This window comes from Trachemys scripta, chromosome 9 (assembly GCF_013100865.1).
Source record: "Trachemys scripta elegans isolate TJP31775 chromosome 9, CAS_Tse_1.0, whole genome shotgun sequence".
NCBI classification, from domain to species: domain Eukaryota; kingdom Metazoa; phylum Chordata; order Testudines; family Emydidae; genus Trachemys; species Trachemys scripta.
Window position 1 is genome coordinate 11154673 of NC_048306.1, and position 23274 is coordinate 11177946.

At 43.5% G+C, this 23274-nt stretch overlaps 1 protein-coding gene across 1 annotated transcript in view; it reads left to right on the forward strand.

Moving 5' to 3' along the window:
- Positions 1–22740, forward strand: part of GPR50 (G protein-coupled receptor 50) — a 66132-nt gene extending 43392 nt beyond the window's left edge. The window contains exon 2 of the mRNA XM_034781751.1: positions 20211–22740. Coding sequence (XP_034637642.1) covers positions 20211–21079 — 869 coding nt within the window. The 3' untranslated portion in view covers positions 21080–22740. The remainder of the gene's footprint in view (positions 1–20210) is intronic.
- The last annotated feature ends 534 nt before the right edge of the window (positions 22741–23274 follow it).

Consider the following 23274-nt stretch of genomic DNA (forward strand, 5'->3'; position numbering starts at 1 on the left):
CTAGTTAATACCAGATGAACGTCTGTAGAGTTTTAGGAAACACTCCGGGGTATTTTTGGTTACCTTTTATATCTAAATCTTTACAAGGTTCTTGAGTTACTCTTAGGACTGCAGCACTAAAAGCTTTGTCTGTTTTTACAAGAAATTGGATTCTTTTCACAATTTGATTGCATGATATTTCGAAACTAAATATGAAAGGAGGAAAAACGGGCCCAGCATTTTAATGGGTTCCCTCAGGTTTAGCATCTTGGTTTTTTGGCTAGTGTTGCTGGTGGCCTGTTTAAATTGTCACAGTCATATGGAGCTTTAATGAAGTGCAACATTTTTTTCACAGCTGATCTTTGTCATTAGTATAAATCTGCCTCATCACAGTTTGTTACCGAATGCATAATAAGGACCTTAAGTATCAAAAGGCAGCGCTTGGCATGAGTTTCCACTTTATTACTAGCATTGAAGAAGTAATTGCTCTTATTGGGAAGAATGTTTTGTTGCTGGATTCAGGAAGGACTTGGAATTTCTTGATTCAGACAACAACCCTACTCCAGGTGCTTTTGTGGTGCAGTCTTAACTAGCAATTAACTTACGTGCCCTGTTCTTGTTATACTCAGAACCCCGGGCTTCGACATCAGCTAGAGTCAAAGGCGAGTAAATAATGCAGCGAACCAAACATGCTTCTCCTAGGTGCACATCTACAGAAGGTAGTGCCACACTGATTACACCCTGGTCTATGCTTAAAATTTTAAATTGACCGAGTGACATTCCTCCCAGTGGTGAAAAATTCACACCCCCAAGGGCTGTAGTTAAGCCAACCTAATTCCTGGTGCAGATGCAGCTAAGTGGATGGAAGGATTCTTTCACCGACCTAGCTACCACCTCTCAGGGAGGGGGCCTACATTGATGGGGGAAAAACCCTTCTATTGCTGTAGGAAGCGTCTATGCTATGGTGCTACCACAGCATCGGGGTACCTGGCAGTGCTGCATCTGTGCTGCTGTAGCGTCCATCGTGTAGCCATGCCTGCTGAGTTTCACATTGTATTATCTCTGGGGAGCTCTCAGAGGCAGGGTGAGAGCCGTTCTGCAACCAGTTGACCTTTTTCACCAGTCAATGACTTTTTTCCAGGTTCTTAGGTCAGTTACACTCTGTTGTCATTGGAGAACATCACCCAGTTTTTGTAGGGGACACTATCTGACTCAGATGCTGTTCCTTCCCATGTACTCCATCTCGTCAGGGCTGTTTCTTGGGCAGAATAAACAGGCCCAATAGTTGGCATGTCTGTGTTCTGCAGGAAAGCAGTGCCCGCCTTGCCGCTCAGGGCGACACCCCTTAGATTAATTGCCCTTCTTTAGGGTCCCACCAAGTGTGCTTGCTGGGCTCTAGTCTGCTTTTATCAACGTTCTCACTGGCTTCTGATAATGCACCAAGTCGATTTTTTTCTGACATTATTTCTGCAAAGCTCTTTAATGCAGGCTAAGCCTGTGTCTTAGATGTCTTGTCACTCTGATCCTAGCTGCTCACTTTGTGGGCTGCTCACGGAGCCTTTTACAAAGTGCGAGCTTTTTTTTATCTACATTGATAGCATGCAGATTTGATCTTTGCTGAGGCTGGAAATCCAATTTCTTTCTAAACCTGTAGTAACAAACCTATCTTTTGTCGCCTCTTTTCAATGGTATGTGATTTTTGTAAAGTGTCCTTAAGGATTCAGGGTGAAGTTGCTATATAGCATTTTGTATTTGGTTTTGCCGTTTTCTTGGACACCACAACATCTCAACAGAAAATGGATTAGATTATTAAACTCATGTTATTTTAGTCCCCTGAAACAGAAATCATTGACAAACTAAAATGTGGAGTTTTAATAAGCCAACAACCACTACTGCAGTGAATCTTAACCTGAGAGAAAGAATTGAGAGGGAATTGGGGGGGGGGAGTAATAAATTGGGGAGAGGCTGAAATAAGGAACTAATATTTTTATGATGCCTCTTGAGTAATCTCTTGAAAAAACGGAAATTGCTGAACTAAAATAACTAAATTTAGTTAAGAAAGCGCTAAATTTTCAGCATGGCCTAACTGAAACCTCTTTTTGTGGGTGCAGATAACTACAGATGCAAATTATGATTTGGACCCAAAAAAATGGAGGGGTCAGCACCAGAAATTCCAGACCGATTCTCTCCCTCCCTCCCCACTACAGTCACCTGATTGGAGATGAACGGCCCAGAGGCATTTGAAAACGTCGCACAAATTCCAAAGTTTTCAGAAACCTTTAAGGCTTTCCCAGAACTATTTGTGTGACTGTTTATCTTTTCTATAAATGGGGAGTAGAGGAGAGGGATGCAGGATGGAAAAGAAGGTAGCCGTTCAGCATTCCCGCAGAATGAGGTTTTTATCAGAACCTTACTAAGCATTACTTGTCTCATTGTTGGAGAGAAGTGGAAATGAAGGCACGTCCCCTAAAGTTTACAGCACTAAAAATCACTACAATATAAAAATGCAGTACTCATTTCATTTTATATCCCTCCCCTCATTCTGTCTGGCTGGGGGGAATTCACACACTAACATGAGGATTCATACCTTCACCTTCTAGCTCACTCAGCCGGTCTATCAACATGTTTAGGATTAATATGGCTTTTTAAAACTTTTTTGGGGGGTGTGGGACAGAAGGGTTGTTAGGGTATTTAGGGTTGTAAGTAACAAGAATTCATGATCTAGAAATATTTCCTTTTATTCCTGGTTCAGCTCTAAATGGCGCTATCTGAGATGCACTGAAGGAGGAAGCAAAGTCTTCCATACCCACCACCAACTGGATTTGTGTCTTAAAATCAACAAATGGTTAGTATTCAAAGACTTGCTCTGTGCCTCCATGGTCTGTAATGAGGTACATGGCTAAAGCTGCACATTACACTTCCAAGTATTTAGGTATAGAAGTTAAATAGCTTAAGTGTAAAAGAGGAGAAAAATCCCTGTGATTTTTTTCCCCCTGGATGACTGAAGTTTAATGACAGTACAAAGGGAAATAGTGGAAAAAGTTTGAGAAAACACTTGAAAGCGCCATCGCCTGGTGGTAATTATAAAACTTTTTTTAAAAAAATAGTCCTTTCCCACCCTTAAAAACCCCTGAAGCGAGAGTTGGGTAAGCTTTCCAAATATAGGCTGCCAATCCAAAGTTATTTGCATTTCTTTGGTCTGCATCAATGGGCTTTCTTTCAAGATTTTGTCCGTTTTTGGTTTTGGTTGAGATGGAATGTGTGTGGGGTTTTTTTCTATGACTATGACAATAGAGCAGTTGTTTTAAATCTGTGGTCCGCGGACCTGTGGGGGGTCCGCAAACTATGTCTAAGATTTCCAAAGAGGTCTGCACCTCAATTCGAAATTTTTTTAGGGATCCACAAATGAGAAAAGGTTGAAAACCACTGCAATAGAGCAATGGTTCCTAAACTCTGAGTTGCCACCCCAAATGGGGTCGCACCATCAGCAGATGGGGTTGTGGTGATCCCTAGTGTGCAGAGGATGCCATTTGGCGTCACACAGTGTGACCTCACATGTATGGTGCATGTGAGGTCATGATGCACAGAGATCGCCATTTTGCTTTACAAAAGGGAATCTGCCATACAGCATGACATCACATGTACCGTATATACAAGGTCACGCTGTGCAGAGGATACCATTCTGCTCATAGAAAAGGCATCCTCCATGCGGTCTGGGGTCCCGGGAGGAAATAATTCATTAAAATGGGGTCTTGCCTGCAAAAAGTTTGGGAACCCCTGAAGTTGAGCATTTTGTGTCAGATGCTGGGCATACTCTTAAGAGATGGTCCTTGTCCTAAGGAGTTGATCTAAATAGACACAGGCTGGGCGGGGAACAGAGACGCAGACAGGGTGACTTGTTCAAAGTCAAACAGTAGGTCAGTGGCTGAGCCAGGAATAGAAGCCAGATCTCTTGACTCTCAGTCCAGGGACTTACTCATTAGATCATGTTGCTGACCCAGTAAAGAATAGTCTTCTTTAGCGTGTAGAACTGAGTGCCAGAGTAGTGCCACATGCAATGCAGTTACAGCGTCAGGCTCCCTAGACTGGACAGCTTTACTGATATGCCTTTCTAGTTACTTCTAATGGCTTCTCCCCATCATTTCAGTGTCTCTCTTCCCATGGCATCTTGCCTTCATTCCAGAGGTGAAACTAAGCAGGTCTGGTCCGGTACGGCATACTGGCAAGAGCCAGTACACCGTGCCAAACTGGACTGGCTTCTCCGGCGGTGATTTAAAGGGCCCAGGGCTCCAGCTGCTGCGGGGATCCCCAGGCCCTTTAAATCGCCACCAGAGCTCTGCCGCCTTTATCCCGGGGTAGTGGTGGCAGGGCTCCAGTGGTGATTTAAAGGACCCAGGGCTCCCCGCAGTGGCAGGAGTCCTGGGCCCTTTAAATCCCCGGCCGAGCCCGGCTGCCGGAGCCCTTGTAGCTACTAGAGCTAGAACTAGCTTGGGACTGAGAAGAGCTGAGAGCTTGCTGTTATTGAAGAGAAACAGAACTCTCAAGGGACAACAAAGGGTTCTTGTGTAGAGAGAGAAATAGAATGGTTTTCTTACCTTCCTGCTGCAGTAACAACGAGGTCATCAGTCTCTTCTTGACCTATTTTGAGTTCGGTCCTTATTATCAGAACCTCTGTATTTAGTCCTGAAAAATGTAAATGGAGAAGAGTTAGGGTTGTCACCTTTACTAATTACTGTATCAGATGTGCTTCAACTCAACTTTGGTCATGTCCTCAGAAAGTCAGGCTTACTAAGAAGTTCAGATAAAGTGGATAATGTTTGAATAAATAGTTGCAGTTTCTCCAAAGATCTTGCAGTTATTGTGGGAAAAGAATCCGCTCCACGGTGTGTTTCAGTATTTTAGAGCTGTAAGTATGTCTATAAAGTAACGCTGCATTGTACGGTCCTTCTTTTTTATGCCAGAAGCCTAGATTTTGCTCTGTTCTGCTGCTGTGCATCTGGACTAACACTGGTGTCAGTGGAAACAGACTAGGTCTGCAGTTTTCAAAGAACAGGAGTGAGATGTAGAGCTGTGCAAATGGATTTTTTTTCAGTTAGCTGGCAATTTGGGGAAAAAACCCTTGTTTTGGGGGGTGAAGAAAACACTTCCTTTTGACAAAATCTACACATTTGTAGTTTTTGATCTGGGCCATTTTTAAATAAACTAAAGGAAATTTTGAAACAAGTTTTTTTCAAACTGCAAAATCAAAATATGTTTAGAAAAGGTTGAAATTAAACTTAATTTTGGGGGGGAATTGTTTTGTTTGAAATGAACAATATAGTGAAATCAACACTAATTTGCAAAACATTTTCTTGCCGATTTAGCATTTTTCACCAAATTTAGTTGTTTGCTCTGCAGAGCTAACAGGAACAGTTAAGCATTGTCTTTGTCCCTAAAGTTGGCTACAAATTCAGCTCTGTTTCTGAATTCACACTGGTTAAAAGTCCTGTTCAGTAGGAATCGGATACCAGCACGTGGTCACTTTTCAGACTAGAAACGCACTTTAACCAGCAGCAATAGCAGAAGAGCACTATTACATCTCTTAAATGGAGTTCAGACATTCCTTCAGAATACTAACAGGCGGCAAATAGTGGCAGCGGGCTGGAGCCATGAATGCTGACAAATATCAGTGTAAGTTATTATATACACACTTTTTCATCGAGAAGGCTTTCAAAGCATTTTACAAACCAAACTGTAATCAGTATGCCTGGAGTTGCATGGGAGCGTATGAAAGTAGGATTTGACTGTGTGTCTCTCTCTCTATAGCTATATAAGCACGATCGCTTCACTCTCCCATCCCTTAAAGGTCTAGGGTGGAACGTGACATCTGTTTAAAAATTGCTCAGCAACACTCTACAATGGTTTCCCGCATTCTATTCAGCAGAAACCAGAGGGAAGTAGAGGTGGGTCACATAACTATCTGAGTTGGCCAGGGCACCTAGGTTAACTTCCCTGCTTCTATGAAGATCTCCCATGATAAATTCCTGTAGAACATAGTAGCAATCTCAGGCACGGTATCTGTGTTGAATCTTTTCAGCTTTCAAACACTACAAATTCTGTCATACTGCTGCAGTTGGGATCAGCAAAGGTGCTCCGGCTGGAGCTCCCGAGGTATAAATTAGAGGGCTGCTGTGAGGGCTTCTTGGCTTAGAAATTTGCTTTTTCCCATCCTTGTTCTGAAATGCCCTGAAGGTCATCAGATTCAGGATATGTTGCTAAGCTCATCTTTTTCCCGCAGGTATAGGTATTTGAAAATGGCAATGTAGGGGGAATGGAGTTAAATTGACTGGCTTAGTAGTAATGCTTATCTTAAACTGTACTGTTGTACTTGATGTATTTTGAAATTAAATCAAGGTATCTAGGGTATGTGGCTAGAGCTGCCTCTTCACACTTCTTTACATATAGAAAACAGCCAGATCGGGACAATATGCTTATAGCCAGATTAGAATCTCCTCTTCTTCCTCCTCAGTCATTAGCAGATCCAACTTCAATAAATGCATCAGGGAAAAACTTCACAGCAACAAGGGATAAGCTTAGAAATCGAGAGAAATAGCAATATTAGGAACTTCCTGGTACAGGGAATGGCAGATGCTAAGGCCCAGAAATTCTAAAACAAGTGAAAGGAAAATGCACTGGTCGGAGTCCTATTTGAGAATGGAGGGTAAAACAAAACTGGCCAACTGAAAGGAAAACTAGCAAATTTTAAATAAAAAAAAAATCTAAACCTTAAATGCAAAAAGGGTAATTATTAGTGATGGGTGAACATAAAAATGTGAACTTCTAACCAAAAGTGGTAGATTTTTCATCTTTTGAGATTTCAGATCCAGACCGGATGCCTTTCTGCAAGATACGCTTTACCCCAGCACAAGTCATTGGGCTCAATACAGGAGTAACTGGGTGAAATTCTGTGTTCATATAGGAGGTTAACCTGCTTGATCTAATGGTCCCTTCTGGACTTAACATGAAAATAAGAAACCCAGACTGTTGCTCAGTATTGAATCCTTACCATTTCATTTAGTATTAAATAACAGGCTGGCAACCAGTCAGTGTCTGATATATTGGAGAGAACAGTTAATGATGACAATGGTCACCATGAAAAAGTGACACCATGTATGGCCATCCCAAAAGCCCAGGTAGAAAGTCAGACTTCGCATGGCAGGCTTTCTGATGGTATACTGTAGTATGACTTCATTCCAGAAGCGGCATGCTCAGTTAGAGAGGGACCAAACCTGCATGCATTTGGTGCAGGAAGCAGCATTGATAGTTCTATCTTTAAGGAATAGTCATTAAAGTGAGGAAAAAGCTCTGAAGCAGTAGGTATCTCAAAGCATACCCATAGAAGAACACCTATTGACCCCAGCCATTCAATGACTTTTGAATTATTCCAACATATCTCAAAGGCCCTTCACTGCAGAAAAAGAAAAAGTTGAATTAATCTGGAGTATCAGCATTAAGCTTTCATATTTGGAAGGACCTTCACTGTGTCCTTGAATTCAGATAGTTCCTTTCCTTTAACCTTACCTCCTACACATACATAGACCATTATGAGATCTCCTCTTTACTGTCCGTTCATTACCTCTGTATCATTTTACGCTGCACAGCCAGAATTCTGGAACATTTGACAGGTCATTTACATTGCCTACATGAAACTACACTTCATCCTAACCTAAATCCTGATGTAGAAATAACCTCAGAGAATTGATTTTTTTTTTATTGACTTCTTAAATGGGCAGCTAGAGTACTGAACGAGTGTTTGTGGAATATGGAATTAACCTGCCTTACATAGGCTTTTCACTTGCTTCTATTTAATTTGCTCAGTGTCGTCCACCTGCACCATGTATGTTATAACAGTGTCCTTAAAACGCTATATTTGTATGTGATAATGGAATTGATTCTAGTCCCTTTATGGAAGGACTGTTCCTAAAACCCCCTTACTCAAGCATGTGATCGTTGTTCAAATGAATCGTTAGCCCCACTGAGGCTATAGCTACACTGTGGAGCCTATGTCGACATAGTATGTGGTAGAGCCCCCTATGGTAGATGCAGTGTATACTGATAGAGTTTTTCTGACAGTGTAGGAACACAACCTCCCTGAATGATGTTGTGCCCATAAAAACACTCTTCTGGGGGTTTTGTGGTTATAGCTCTGTCACTGAGGGTGTGTGTGTGTGTGTTTTTTTTCTTTCTTTTTTCATACCCTGACCAACATAGCTACGACAGTAGAAGTTTTCAGTGTTGACCAGGCCTGAGGCAATAATGCAAGCCCTACATACTACAATTAGGGTTTCCAACTTTTAATGGCACAAAACTGAACACCCCTGCCCTGCCCCACCCCTTCTCCAAGGCTCCGCCCCGCTCACTCCATCCCCCCCTCCCTCCGTCGCTCGCTCTCCCCCACCCTCACTTACTTTATCCAGGCTGGGGCAGGGGGTTAGGGTTCGGGGGGAAGGGGGAATGAGGACTCCAGCTTGGGGTGCAGACTCTGGGGTGGGGCTGTGGATGAGGGGTTTGGGGTGTGGAAGAAGGCTCTGGGCTGGGGTAGGGGGTTAGGGTGCAGGGGAGGAGGTGAGGACACTGTCTGGGGGTGCAGAATCTGTGGTGGGGCCAGGAGGTTGGGGTGTGGGAAGGGGTCACGGTTGCGGCGTCGTGGCGGCACTTACCGTGTCTCCCAGGAAGTGGCCACCAGGTCCCTGCAGTACAACCCCTAGGTGCATGGGTGGCCAGGGAGGCTCCGTGTGCTGCCTCGCACCTGCAGGTGCTGCCTCCGCAGCTCCCATTGGTTGCAGTTCCTGGCCAATGGGACCTGCAGAGTCGGCCCTGGGGCCCTGGCTGCCCATGTGCCTAAGGGCCGCAAGGCCCTGGCGGCCGCTTCCGGAAGCTGGGCGAACTAGGGCAGGCAGGGAGCCTGGCTTAGCCCCGGGCCCCTGCTGCACCGCTGATCGGACTTTTAGCGGCCCAGTCGGTGATGCCGACTGGAGCTGCCAAGATCCCTTTTCGACCAGGTGTTCCAGTTGAAAACCGGCTGCCTGGCAACCCTAATTACAGTAAGGGCTTGCAGGGTGAGGCCCAAATAATACTACAGTATTACTTTTACTAGCCCAACACATCGTAGCTGACAGTTACTACCACAGAGTATTAGTGCTCTGTGGTGTCTGTAGAATGTGAAAGAGGAGAGCTAATGTAGCTTTCTGGAAGCTATTTGTATGAATTTTCCTTTACTTTAGAGAACTGATCTGTTATGTCAGTAGAATGGAGGTCAGTGACATACAAGTGAACATGCATCAAATGGCAGCCAAAAACATTTGGGGAGGGGGAATATCAAAGCTAATGAAGAGATTGTTGTCATGTGCTGAACAAAACTTTTATGACCTTATAGTTTGCTTGGGGAAAACATTTAATTTGTTTCCTTTTTGCAGCTTACACAAGCTTTGGTAGGCTAAAAACCTTGCATTAGGTTATAATAAGCCTCCTTCACAGTGATGGCCGGTGAAATTATTTGCTGACCTTAGATTCGCCTCTTTCTGTTGGTCTTTTAGCCTTAACTCTAATTTATATTTCTTTCAAACATGTTTCTATTTTTCTGTAAAATCTGAGAGTGGAAGCTTATTGTTTAAAATGCTTTTGATTATGTGACATTAGTAGGAGATTTGTCAAATCAATCACCCCCAGAAACCTTTAGCTTTGTCATTGTGTGTCTTGGTGTGTTTTTACTAGCATAGACTTTTGTGCATGCTGGGGGATATCTTTAGTTGTTCTGGTTATGATAAAAAATGAAATAAACAAATGAATTTGATCTCAATCTAACAAGTTGCCAGTAGTTTATCAGTGTTTCTTTTTTTACTTCCATGATAAAAAGGACGTTTCAAGGTTTGCTGCCAGGTTTGTGTGTGGAAAGAATAGAATTGTTGGTAGATACCACCATTTCTTTCAAGCTGCAAATAATATGCATTTTAATATGGCTAAATGTATACATTTAACTACAAAGAATGTAAGTCATACTAACAGGATAGGGGACTCTATCTTGGGAAGCAGTGACTCTGCAAAAGATTTGGGGGTTGCAGTGGATAATCAGCTAAACATGAGCTCCCAGTGTGATGCTTTGGCCAAAAGAGCTAATGTGATCCTGGGACGCATAAACGGGAATCTGGACAAGGACTAGAGAGGTTATTTTACCCCTGTAGTTAGTACCAGTGCAACGGCTGCGGGAATACTGTGTCCAGTTCTGGTGCCCGGAATTCAAGAAAGATGTTGATAAATTGGAGGGAGCTCAAAGAAGAGCCACAAAAAATTAGATTAGAAAACATGCCTTATATCTATAGACCCAAGGAGCTCAGTCTATTTAGCTTAACAAAGAGAAGGTTAAAGGATGACTTGATTAGTCTGTACTTACATAGGGAACAAATATCTAACAATGGGCCTTCAATCTAGCAGGAAAAGGTATAACACGATCCAATGGCTGGAAGTTGTAGCTAGATAAATTTGGATTTGAAATAAGGCGCAAATTTAACGGTGAGAGTTATTAACCATTGGAACAATTTACCAAGAGTCGTGGTGGATTCTCCATCAGTTACAATTTTAAATCAGGATTGGATGTTTTTCTAAAAGATCCACTCTAGGAATTATTGTGGGGAAGTTCTATGGCCTGTCAGGTCAGACTGATCATAATGGTCCCTTCTGCCTTTCGAATCTATGCAACATCTGTATTTTTTTTTTTTTATTCTCAGTCTAACATAATTTTATAATATTTCAGTTTCCTTGATGAAGGAATGTGGAGGCAGGGTGTCTGTGTGTGGAAGCAGAGCTTTGTATGGACAAAAAAGGACAAGGTAATTACTTGCCTTTCATCTGACTTGTTCAGGTGTATCCAACAGTGCCAGTTTAGAGAATGGCAGTTCCTCCTAAGTGGGTGTGAGTTTTTTTTTCCATCCGGTATTTAAATCAGGGATTGCTAAAATGCAGCCAGAGGGCCAAATGGGGACTCATGGCCCATGACTACTGCCTCTGTAATTGCAAGGAGAAGAGAGAACTCCTCAATTAGAACTCAAACATCAAGTATTTTCTATTAATCCATCAAGGCGAACCGTGAAAATACCGTGCTCATTTGTATTTTGATGGTTATTTATTCTCTGATGAAAATGATGCACGTTTGTATGGAAGTGGGGTGCAGCCTTAAGAATGCTGACAGATTGCCAAAGAAGACTTTCACATATTGGGCCCCTGGATCCAAACTGCAATGGGCAGAACATGCAACTTTAAAAGAACTGAAGTGTGGCTTGTATTATACCATCCCCATATTAACCCTAATTTTAATAGCTGTTTGGGTTTCTGGCATAAAGAGATGCAATAACTTCTGTTTATATTAGACGACAGTCAAAACCAATATATAGCTATGTATTAATGGTATACCGCGCATATCCTAAAACTTGCATTTCCATTCCCATTGTGTTTGCTTGTGCACGTGCATATATGTGCTTTCTCTTACACGAGATCAAAATACACCTGAGGCTAATTTGAGGGAAACAGCTGGTAATGGTGATTTATGAGACGTTCCTGCTAGGAAGGTATAAATGTATTATTTGCAGGCAGGATTCTAAAGTGCTTGGGCGGGGAGGGGAGAATGTAAAAGGATTCTATACTGACAACTGAGTGATAGATAGCTCTAGGCTACCTTTCATATTAAATGGAGCTTTATAAATTAGAAATCGGTACAGACTGGCAGCCCCATCCTACACACCTGTACTTTCCTGAGCAGCCTCATAGAGCTAGATTCTGATCTCATTTACTAGAAGGTAAGGAAGAAATCGGCATCCTGCCAGTTGACTTCAGTGAGTGCTTGACCACACGAGGCCCCATCCTGCTAAGGCCCCTTCTTCTTGCATGAGAAGTTTTTATTCATGTGAGCAATCCTGTTGGACGCAGTAGGGCTGCTTGCATAAGTGTTGTAGGGCTCTTGTGACCAACATTTTGAGACCCAGATCCTCAGCTGGTGTAAACTGATGTAGCAGTGTTGGCGCAAATGGAGCAACGGCCATTTCCACCAGCCGAGGTTCTACCTTTTGCTTCCGCAAAATTACACTCGCATCATGAGCGCCCCTTTAGAAATTAGGGTGGAAGGCTTAACGTCACTGGGGCTACTTGGTTGAGAAAGAGTTGCAGGACTGGGTCCTTAACAAAATCCAGCTGTGAGAAGCCTTTTGGAAAATAGGGAATTTAATCATCAAGGATGCGTGGGGAGTGGGGGTGAGGAGGTGCTGTGTGTACAGACATGTTTAGTATAATCAAACAGGCACTGAAGTAACTACATCGAGTTTAATTCACACTTTTGTTATTTTATTGCAAATCTGTGTGAACACTTAGTTCAGAGTAAGAGCATCTTTGAGTACAAAGCAATTAGGAATCCTATTTAGACTAAATCAAAATAAGGGCTTGTCTATATGGTGAGGTAATGCACTCTCTGGGGGTGGGATTTCTCCAGTGCGCTAACGTGTAGCACATTAATTGGTCTAGGTAGACCCTGTTGGTGCGCACTAGTGCATTTTAACATAGTACTGTTTCAAACAGCACTGTTAAAATGCACCAAGCGGATTTGCATGGACCAATTAATGTGCAACACATTGGTGCGCTTTAGAAATCTCACCCCCATTGAGTGCCTAAGAATCTTAAGATACCCTTAACTTGAAATAAGGGTCCACATGCAGCTTTACACCAAAATAACAACCTGGTTAGTTGGTTTTGGTACCAGTTTGCGTGTAGAAAAGCCCCAAGCTGTCAGTGCATTGGGAGGTACAAGGTACATTCCTCTTGATGGAAGAGCTATTAATGACTTAAAATATGACCAAAACTTTCAAAGCCTGTGGCCTAAAGCTAGATTTTTAAATGCATGTTTTAAGCCTAATTGTCCTCATTTTTTTTTATTGCTTCCGCTCCCCCGCCCCCAATCTACCCTTCCCCGGAAGGTGCTCAGTGCACGCAGCTCTGACTGACTTCAATTTCTGGGTGCTTACCACTTCTGAAAATCAAGCCACTTTTATATAAAAAGCATAAATGTAGGCTCCGGGTTTAAAACCTTTGCTTATATTTATTAAGAAAACCATCCTACAATATCAGTCTGATTCTAAAGTCTGTGTAATGCTACTGGAGTTTCTAGGACTCTGCCTTTGATAATTAGTAAATTTCAAGACCTTTTTGCTACTGGAAACGGACTTCCAGTTCACACCCTCCATAAAGTCAGTGAGAACTATTTAAGCTAGTCAACTTCCCATCAAAAATTAAATCCAGGGTTAGTTTTTCTGAAATGGCGCTTGGTTTAAAATTCCTGACCTTGTTTCCAGGATTCTGACGTCCATCCTCTTGGCACTGGGTTTTCCGGCAGGCACGAGAGCAGAGATTTCGGAGAGCAAGAGCAAGCAGGAGAAAGGCTGGTTTTAGCTCAGTACAAATGGGATATCTTTATTATTTTAAACCTTATTTCTAATAAAGCCATCTCTCCTTCTCCTCACCCAGGTGCTCATAGTGATGCACAAAGAAAACAGTATCTGAATAACAAACATTCTTGAATATTCCAATATATAACACAATCAAATAACTCACCCCTCCCCCTTTCTGGGAACGTCATATTTTCATCTCATTTTCTCTCTGATTTGATTCCCCTTTTACTCAACCACCCCAATTTTGTGAGCAGATATGAGCAAAATTCAGAGCCTGGTACCACTACTTCTCCAGGGGGCTGCAAAATAATATGGTGCCTGATTCAAAGCCCATTGATGTCAATGGAAGTCTTTCTCTTAACTTTTGGTGGGTTTGCGGTTAAGCCTGCTGACATGCCATCTCAGGGAGGGGACATCTGGACTGAGGGTTATCCCAACTGCCGTGGCAGCCTGTCTGTACTAGCCCAGCCATGAATTCTTTGCCAGGATCACTGGTAATGTGGCTTGTCTCTCCCTGGCTTCTAATATCTCTGTTACTTCTATGTATACTTAAGTGATGCTAAAGGTATGAAACAGGATGTGAAATACCCATTGTGCAGTGAAGCTGATGCTTTGGAATGCACAGCAATTACATGATTTTATTATGATCTCATTTCCCCCTCCTCTTGTCAGTTACCTTTTGTGTGTTATATGTACATATTTTAAGTTCTTCAGGGCAGGGGCCACGTCTCTTATGTCTGTACATTTCACACACTTAAGTTTTATTATATTTATCTGGTGTACAATGTACTGCCTGGGTAATGAGCAATAGGTACTAATTGGTGGTGGTGATTTGGGGTGCTATGTGAAATGAGTTGATGACCTACTCCAATACCTCGTGTGGAGATGCAGAGGCAGCCAAAGCAGGCACTTCTGTACTGGGGGGAGGAGGTAAGATGGGGCCTGGCTGGGGCCATCCTTCTGGCAGCACCTTCCTGAACAATGCAGAAGAACTCCCGCAGTTCTGGTGGCTCCACATGGTGCCTTGTGTTTTCCATCTGTCTGCAGACTCAGTAAAACACCATTACATCAGTGCACAATGGAAGGCAATATTTACAGCCATCCAGGTCAGAAAAGCAATTGAAAACGAAAACTTGATTTTCATGGTAAACTGATAAGAGAAATTCTTCAATGCAGGGTGAGCATAGAAGAGGCAATATTGTGGCGCAGAGCAAGACTGAGTAGAACTGTCCTGGGAAGGGCTACCATCCACTTCCATGTGATGGAGAGTTAGCCAGAGGATGAACGTTTCTGCGCATGACAGAATTAAGTCTATCAGAGAGCCAGGACAGGGCCGGCACTGGCTTTTTTGCCGCCCCAGGCAAAAAAGCCTCCCGCCGCCCCCCCAGCGCGGCAGGGGAGGGCACTGAGCCTGGTCGCAGGCCGCTCTCTCCGACCTGCCAGAGCCCCGGGAGGAGGGCGGCGAGCTCGGCCGGGGCTCCGCTCTCCCCGGCGGCCAGAGCGCCGGGAAGAGGGCGGCGAGCTCGGCCGGGGCTCCGCTCTCCCCGGCAGCCAGAGTGCCGGAGGGAGGGCGACGAGCCCGCTGCGGCTCCGCTCTCCCCCGTGGCCAGAGCGCTGCGGGGAGGGCAGAGTGCCGGCCGGGGCTCAGCTCTCGCCAGCGGCCAGAGTGCCTGGGGGAGGCCGGAGAGCCCAGCCGGGGCTCCGCTCTCCCCGGCGGCCGGAGCCGGAGCACCGCGCCGCCCCCCTCCAGGTGCCGCCCCAAGCACAAGCTTGGTGGGCTGGTGCCTGGATCCGGCCCTGAGCCAGGATCAGGGACTTCATTTTAGAAGGGTCTGAATGAAGTGTGAAATCAGTAGAAAAACTGCACTGAAGCTCAACAGAAGCAGAAGTAAATAATGTCCTTAGATGAACCTAAAATATGCACATGGTTTTAAAAGGATATTGTAGTAGGGGGTCATAAGTTATGTTAGGAAAACTGACCAAGCGAGAGGGAATGTAGATGGCATTGAAGCACTTGGCATTGCACTGAGATGCTGTGATTAGAGAGCATAAAGATAAGGATTCTGGGCAACAACCTGGTTTGGGTGTTTTGGGGTTAGAGAAATAATATTGTCACTTTAGATCCCAAGGAACTCCACAGCATCTTGGAGTCAAGAAGTGATTGTTAGCAGGAACATTCATTTTGATGCAGGCCCTGTGCATAATGGGTCAAAGATGTTAGCACTTTACATGGGCTTTAATAACTTTTCTTCAAAAATTACTCATATTGTCAGCTGAGCTCCAGACTCTAAGTCACCATGCACCATTCTTGAGTCTGGATTCTTGTTTTCAGATTGGGTGGGGGGGGGAATCGAGCTGCCCTTTCATCCTGACATGGACTGTTGGCCAGTCCTGGTGACTTTGTTTGGACTAAAAATAGAAATGAGCCAAGCCAACCATCTAATTGCAGCTTGATTTTGGATTAGCCTATAGCATTTGCAGCAACACCGTAGCCAATGATTGTAGCTAAACATAGATCTCTGGAAGCCTGGTTATGGATGTCACATCACTACACAGAGAGATCTTTGTAGAGTTTGCTCAATTTTCTTGAAACCTTTTGAGAGACTCTGGTAGTCGCATTGACAATGGGATTTGAATTTATGAAACTGATCAATGGGTTGAGATGCTGCCTGTAGCAAGTACAGACCATAATAGTTAAGCATGCTCTCTGCTGGCGTTCCACTGGTTCTTCCCTGTATTTTAGAGGTAGAGGCATGGAGGTAGCTTTTTTCAAGTGCACTGTCCCTAGCTGACTCCACAGTCTGGCTATCTGAGTAGTTATTTGATTGGTAGCTAGGATTAAACAACATTATCAACTCCTCTTCATGGCTCTTCCCGTGGGCACCTCTGCAGTTGCTACTCTGTAGAACTCTACCAATGACACTGGCTGCTGAATGAGCATATCCCTGCTGCCGAAAGCAGGAGAACCAGCATCGAGGACTCATTGTTGATTCCAAAGATCTGCCGGGTTGGGAGGCTACAACCTTTGATAGCTCACCGCTCTGAACCAAAGGGATGTTCACTTGGAAAGTAATGGCGTTTCCCAGCCCCTCTGCCCCACTTTTTCCTGCAAGTCTGTCCAAGACGCCAAGTCCAGTCTATTTTGGGAAATAAATCAAACACCAGCCTACCCTATGGAATATACAGCAAACTTGCTTATCTGAGATGTAATATCCACAGATGCCACGAGCTCAGTCTCTTGCTAGTTATGCGAAGTAGCAATACACTGCTCTAGTTTGAGTGACAAGCTGGGGAGCAGAGGTTTCCTCATCTCAAAGATTTGGAAGAATGAGCAATATGTGCTGCTGCCTGAGCCGCGGTGTGGACTGAGATGGGATCTTGACGATGGGATCTTATTCTGTGTTTTCATTCTCCTCCTCTTCCTCATGCTAAGTGTACACAGTGCTTTACATCTTTAGCAAAAAAGGAGGGCTTGCCCCAAAGAGTTTACAGTCCAACGTATACACCACATGGGAAACTGTTCAGATCCAAGAACACACGGGGTCCTTGTCAGCGAGGAGAGATCCATACAGGGAGACTTGGTAGGAGAAGTGGGTTTTAAGGAGGAATTTAAAAGGGGGGATGGGAGGGACAAGAGAACCCCTGTAATTTTTCACTTATTTCTGGTTTAATGCGTTTTCATTGTTTCTATTCTCGTAACTTTTAAAATGAAAAATGGCTTTTCAATTACTACGAATATTTTGTTTCCTTGTAATTTTTTTTTAAACTAAATAGCAACAGTTGAATTTCTCAGAGGCTTTTTAAAACAAATTTTAGTGGGAAATTTTATTTCTTGGGAAACTTCAAAAATAATTTTGAAAAGTTTCTTGCAAAAAGTTTGGCATTTTTGACTCTCTGCTCATTTTGTATCTTCACTGGATTATTTCTTTCCTTTGTTGCTTCTACCCCTTGCAATTTTCCCCTAAACTTGTAGCACATGATAAAGTGTGAATCCCACTTCTTCCTCCTCCTTCTCCCCTAATGGGACATTTCATCCTTTTGTCCCCTTGCTGAACTCAGCCTGTACCTGGTCATGTTCTTGACTAAGCACTGCTTTGCGCTCTGCCCAGTCTGGCACTGGAGGTGCTTCTGTTTTGAAAGGAAGATGATGACTGGTGTTGGAGTCTAAGGAATTGTCTACACCTGAAAGGTAATTCAGATTTAAAGTGCAATAACTATTCCAGAAAAATCCCATGTGTATACAAAAATATATCGAACCCAAAGGGGTTAGTCTCCAAAAGCAGCTCCTTTTTTTTGGAGCTCTTGTTCCTATCTTCAGGCCTTCCAACCTCTTCTCTGCTGCTTTTTCTTTTCAAACCTTTTCCAGAAACCAGTATATTTACTTTGTGGTTAATGCTTCCATTGTCAAGGCAGTAGGCAGATCTTTCTCACGTTGGACAGGTGCTATCAGTTGCTGAGAGTCACTTCCTCTCTCTGCTGCATTATAGTGGCTGCTCTGTAGAATAGGTTATCCAGCTCTCATAGAATGCATAGATAGCAATGTCGGCAAGACAAAGAATTAATTGGAGCCATAGTATTTTCAGAAGAAAGAGGGGAGGAAGAGGAACGTTTCAGTCAGGAGGAAGGTACAACCCAGACCGTGGCAGAGAGAAGCTTTAGTAAAATAGTCCAGTTGAACCTCAAGAACTCTGAGCTGGCAAGCAAACTATGTGAAGGTGGCACGAAGGGTTCATCTCAATTCACTTGTATCTTACCGTATGTAATGCTGTGTAACAGGCCTCTAGAATGTAGGTCACATCCCCCTCTAGTTTCTAGTTCACATAGCTGGTGGCCTACTATGGCTGCTAGCTCAAGCAGTAGAGGTCTGTTCTGAAGGTCCTGGCTTCAAACACTGCTGATTCCCATAATGGAGGTTATTGCAATGGCAATCCAGGTTCATAAGCAAATACTGTATCTAAGCAATTGTGGGATTCCACCCCAGAGTCAGCATAAAAAAGGGAAAGATTCTTAACCAAACAAGATCCCTTCTTAAGAGGAAAATTCAATCCATAAGCAGATGTAGGTTTCACCTTGTCACTTAAAACCAACAGGCAGGCAAACCAACATGCATTCACTTTTTTTTTATTTCTAAGATCAGATTCTTGTGAGTTTTCACATTTCCCATTACAGCTGCAAGAGATTCACAGAAGACAGAGGATGGGGATTGGCACAGAATTAACCTTAGCATTTAATATCTTCCCAAGTTCTCTGCTGTCAGGGTTGTGTGTTACATCTTTGAGGTTAGAATCGGAGTGCCCTTGTGTGAGCTTAGAAACCTTTCTCTGGGGAGGAAAATAGAGGGAGCTTGAAGATTTCCCTGTAACTCAGAAAAGTGAGCTCTCGTGATGAACCCATTATCATACCGAGGGTTCAGAATGAATGGCAAATAACAATGTTTTGTGAGGGTAATTACGGCAATTCTCCTTTCAGTGGAAATCCAGTGTAGCTCCACTAACGTCAATGGAGTTACTCTAAATTTACACTGGGGTAGCTCAGAGATTGGCCTGTCCGTTTTCATTATTCTTTGTATAACAGTAGCTCTGAGGCCCTGTTGAGGGACATGGCCCTGCTGTGTTAGGTGCTTTGCAAACAAAATATTAACGTTCTTATGAGAATATCGATGGGAAAAGTCTCAGGATCCGAAGTGTGTCTTTCTCACTATTGAATGTAAAGGGAGGAGTTTAGTGATCTATGATTATTACTTTTTTTTATTCTCAGCTGCTCTGTTGAAGACAATGCTAACTCCGTTGTCTCTGTTACGATCCTAAAGAATTCTCCCTGGTGAACTTTCTCCAAGCTAGTGTACTGGCCCCAAACCTTGGGTCCCACGTGCTCTTGGTTTGTTAGGGCTGGGCAGATTTTAGTTTCTGGCTCTGGGCCAGCAGGCACCCTCCAGGTGCAGACCGCATGTCTGATACCCCTCTTGGTAGTGGGGACCCCACAGTACAAGCACCAGCTCCGGGAGTGAAACAAACACCAGCTCTCCCAAGCCTCCCCAGCAGCTATCGAACTCTCCCAGAGTTCCACTGAAACTGTGAACCCTCTGATGTAGTGTCTCCCTTTGTGGACTCCGTGGCAGTGAAAGCAAGGGACACACAGACTCTCCCTAGGAATTTGTAAACACACACACACTTTACTCGTAGACAGCACAAGGGCTATACAAAGCCACAAAAACCAACAAAACCTGCCCACAAATCCCTGTCTGTTTCATCACTAATCCACAAGCCCTTTGGCCAATGTCTTTTCCAAGTGGTCCAGTATTCCTCCTTGTCTGCCTCTGGTCCTGGTGTGCTCCCCACCCTTTATACTGGAGTGACTCCTTTTTGTAATGTTGCAATCCCCTTTGTCAGGTGATCACCCCTATCTGCATCAAGACTCTCATCAAGTGATCTGTTGCTTGATTAAAAGCCCACCTGGGAAAAGTAGTTTTTTTGTGAAGTGGCTAGTTTATGTGCTTAAGGGGCTTCTATTTGAATGGGAGAACATCCAGGTTAATGACCCTTGATCTCTTTCCTTTGTTAGCCCTCCACTGACTGCAGAAACTTCTCTGGACACCACCTGAGGTTTCCAGCTCAAGATGGGGAGGGTACAGGGCCAAGGTGAAGGCCCAGAACCATTTTACAATCAAACTGGCATTCACAAAACAAACTGGAGTTTGTAGTTTTGCTATAGATATATACAAACCTACACTAACCTGTCACAATTTCTCTTCTCCCTTTTTTGTAGGTAACATCTTTGTGGTCAGTCTGTCTGTAGCGGACCTAGTAGTAGCGGTGTACCCTTATCCTCTCATCTTGAGTGCCATTTTCCATAATGGATGGACACTGGGAAACATTCACTGCCAAATCAGTGGGTTCCTCATGGGCTTAAGTGTCATTGGGTCCATTTTTAACATCACAGTCATAGCAATCAACAGATACTGCTACATCTGCCACAGCCTCTGGTACGATAAACTCTTCAACCTGAAGAACACCTGCTGCTATCTTTGCCTGACCTGGACACTGACAGTGGTGGCAATTGTGCCAAACTTTTTTGTTGGATCCCTGCGATATGATCCCCGGATTTATTCCTGCACCTTTGCCCAGACTGTAAGTACATCGTACACCATAACAGTGGTAGTTGTTCATTTTATAGTCCCCCTGTCCATAGTGTCATTCTGTTACCTACGGATTTGGATTTTGGTGATTCAAGTCAAGCACCGGGTAAGACAAGACTCCAGGCAGAAGCTAAGAGCAGCTGATGTTCGGAATTTTTTGACCATGTTTGTGGTTTTTGTCCTCTTTGCAGTGTGTTGGGGGCCGTTAAACTTTATTGGTCTTGCTGTCTCTATTAATCCTTCAGAAGTAGTGCCAAAAATTCCAGAATGGCTCTTTGTCCTGAGCTACTTCATGGCCTATTTTAACAGCTGTCTCAATGCTATGATATACGGGCTTCTCAATCAGAATTTCCGAAAGGAGTACAAAAGAATCCTACTGACTCTATGGACTCCGAGGTTGCTGTTCATCGACGTGTCGAAAGGTGTGACGGAGGGACTGAAAAGCAAGCCCTCCCCCGCTGTAACAAACAACAACAATCAAGCTGAAATACACTTATGAATCAGAGCAATGCTATGTATTCTGGGGTACAGTTGTGTATATACTATAGTATGCAAAAGCTTTTCTACCTGCACGTTTAAAAGCTGATATCACGGGGCCCAATACCACCAGCACTTACTCATCCAAGAACTGGGTCTGTTCCTACAGATGGCGTCTGAGTCCCTTACTCACAGAAGTAAGGCTTTGAGTAAGGATTTGTAGGATGGAACCCACTGACTTTGTTTTTCCTATGCCATTTTTCACCAGGTGCCTAGGTGACTTTGATGCACTTGCCACACAGGTACTAATGATCTGTTGGAAGCAAAGCATTCAAAGCGCCTGTAGATGCAGTTGTAGTTGAAACTATAAGACCAGGCAAAAAGCCCTCTTTTTTGAATTTTTTTTTCTAATTCCATCCTTTTAGCATTTAAGTAACGCTGAACCAAATGTACAAGATCTGAGCTATAAACTGCATGACTAACTTTGTACCTTTTTAGGTTAGTAGGATTAGTCAGTAGTCACATAATATGGGCATGATGGCTTCCACTGTCTCTTTAGGGTTTAGTAACTAGCCAGTACGAGATGCAAGTCAAGGCAAAAGCACTGGTTTTGATTGCCTCTATTCAGATGTTGAGTACACTTGCACTTTTTTTTCCAGGCTGTGAATAAAATACAACAAGTGACCTAATCTAATTGCAGAAAGAGGTTCTGAGCCTAATTCAAATGTTAAACAATATTCAGTAATGGCCTGCATTCATTCCAAACATCTCTCAGAAGTCCTGTCATGTGAATGTAACGAAGTGTAGCAGAATCCCATCCTTTTAATTCAGATGCCGACTTTTAAGAAATAAATAGAAAGGAGAGCTCAGTGAAAATAATATTTGCACTTGCAGACAAAGGCAGAAAGAAAAGGGAATGTTCATCCCAAACGTGTCTCATCGCATATGCACCATTACACGAATGCAATGAAAAAGGCAAGTGTAGAGTTTTCCTTCTTTTTACTCTTGCACAGAGTTACAATATGTAAATGGGGAACCTATGTAAAAATATTTACACGCCCCGAAAAAGAGTGTGAACATTCTCAGTTAAAGCCTGAGCTCTGCCCCTTTGTGGTTGCTGTCAATGCACTACAGTATTGTGTAGGTCCGTGTTACAGGTAAAATATATGCACAGTGGGCAGAGTTAAGGCTTCTTTAATTGGTGGAGGGCTTTGTCTGTAAATGTGAATTTTTTTTTATTTTTTTTTTCACCCTTAGACCAAATTTAGTTCGTTCTTGAGAGGGCTTTTAAAAAACTGGTAGAAGAACAAAAAGTGAACTACTTCTGCTCTCAAGCGGTCCCATTAAATCAATGGGCAAAACTCTGCTGTCAGTTATAGGGTGAGCTTCAGTTCAAGCCAGTAGAATTAGGCTGACTTTACATGGGTGTAATAGGGACACCGAGCCTGCTCCTGTTGAAGTCAATGGGAGCTACGCTGTTGATATTGATGAGGGCAGGATCTGTCCTTTGTGGCAGAATTTAGCCCAACGGGACTAGTCACATAAATAAAGACAGAAGAATGTGACCCTGTCTCTTGTCAAAGAAAGGACCCAATTCTGCATTAGTGAAATCTATATTTTTTGCCACTGATGTCAGTGGGAGCAGGATTTGGCCCACAGGGCTAATCCTCTGAGGCACAAAGGCTGAGATTTTTCAAAGGTATTTAGGCACCTAATGGAGACGGGTGCCTAGTGGGATTTTCAAAAGCACTTAAGCAGGTTAAGCACCTAATTCTCATTGATATTAATGGGAGTATGGCACTTAACCTGCTTACGCCCTTCTGAAAATCCCACTAGATGCCCATCTGCGTCTGTAGATGCTTAACTCCCTCTGTATATCCGGCCCTGAATGCTTTCTGAGAGTTGCTGAACGTTGCTCCCACTGAATTCTGTGGTGGGGAGGAGATGGGAGAAGTTGTCCATTGAAAGACTAAGCCCAAAAAATGTACATGGCACATCTCCTAAATAAGCAATACAGTGTAAAAAGCTGTCACGTGGCATGACTTATTGCAATACAAATTGTATTTACAGGGGGCTATGACAATTTGTTACTGCACATTTTCAGACTCAAACATCTCAGCCGCTTCACATGATCATTGTGTTTTAAATGCTTGACACAATTATCTTATAATAGGAGCTAAATTGAGTCATGTTTTTAAAAACTGGCCTTTGGTTCTG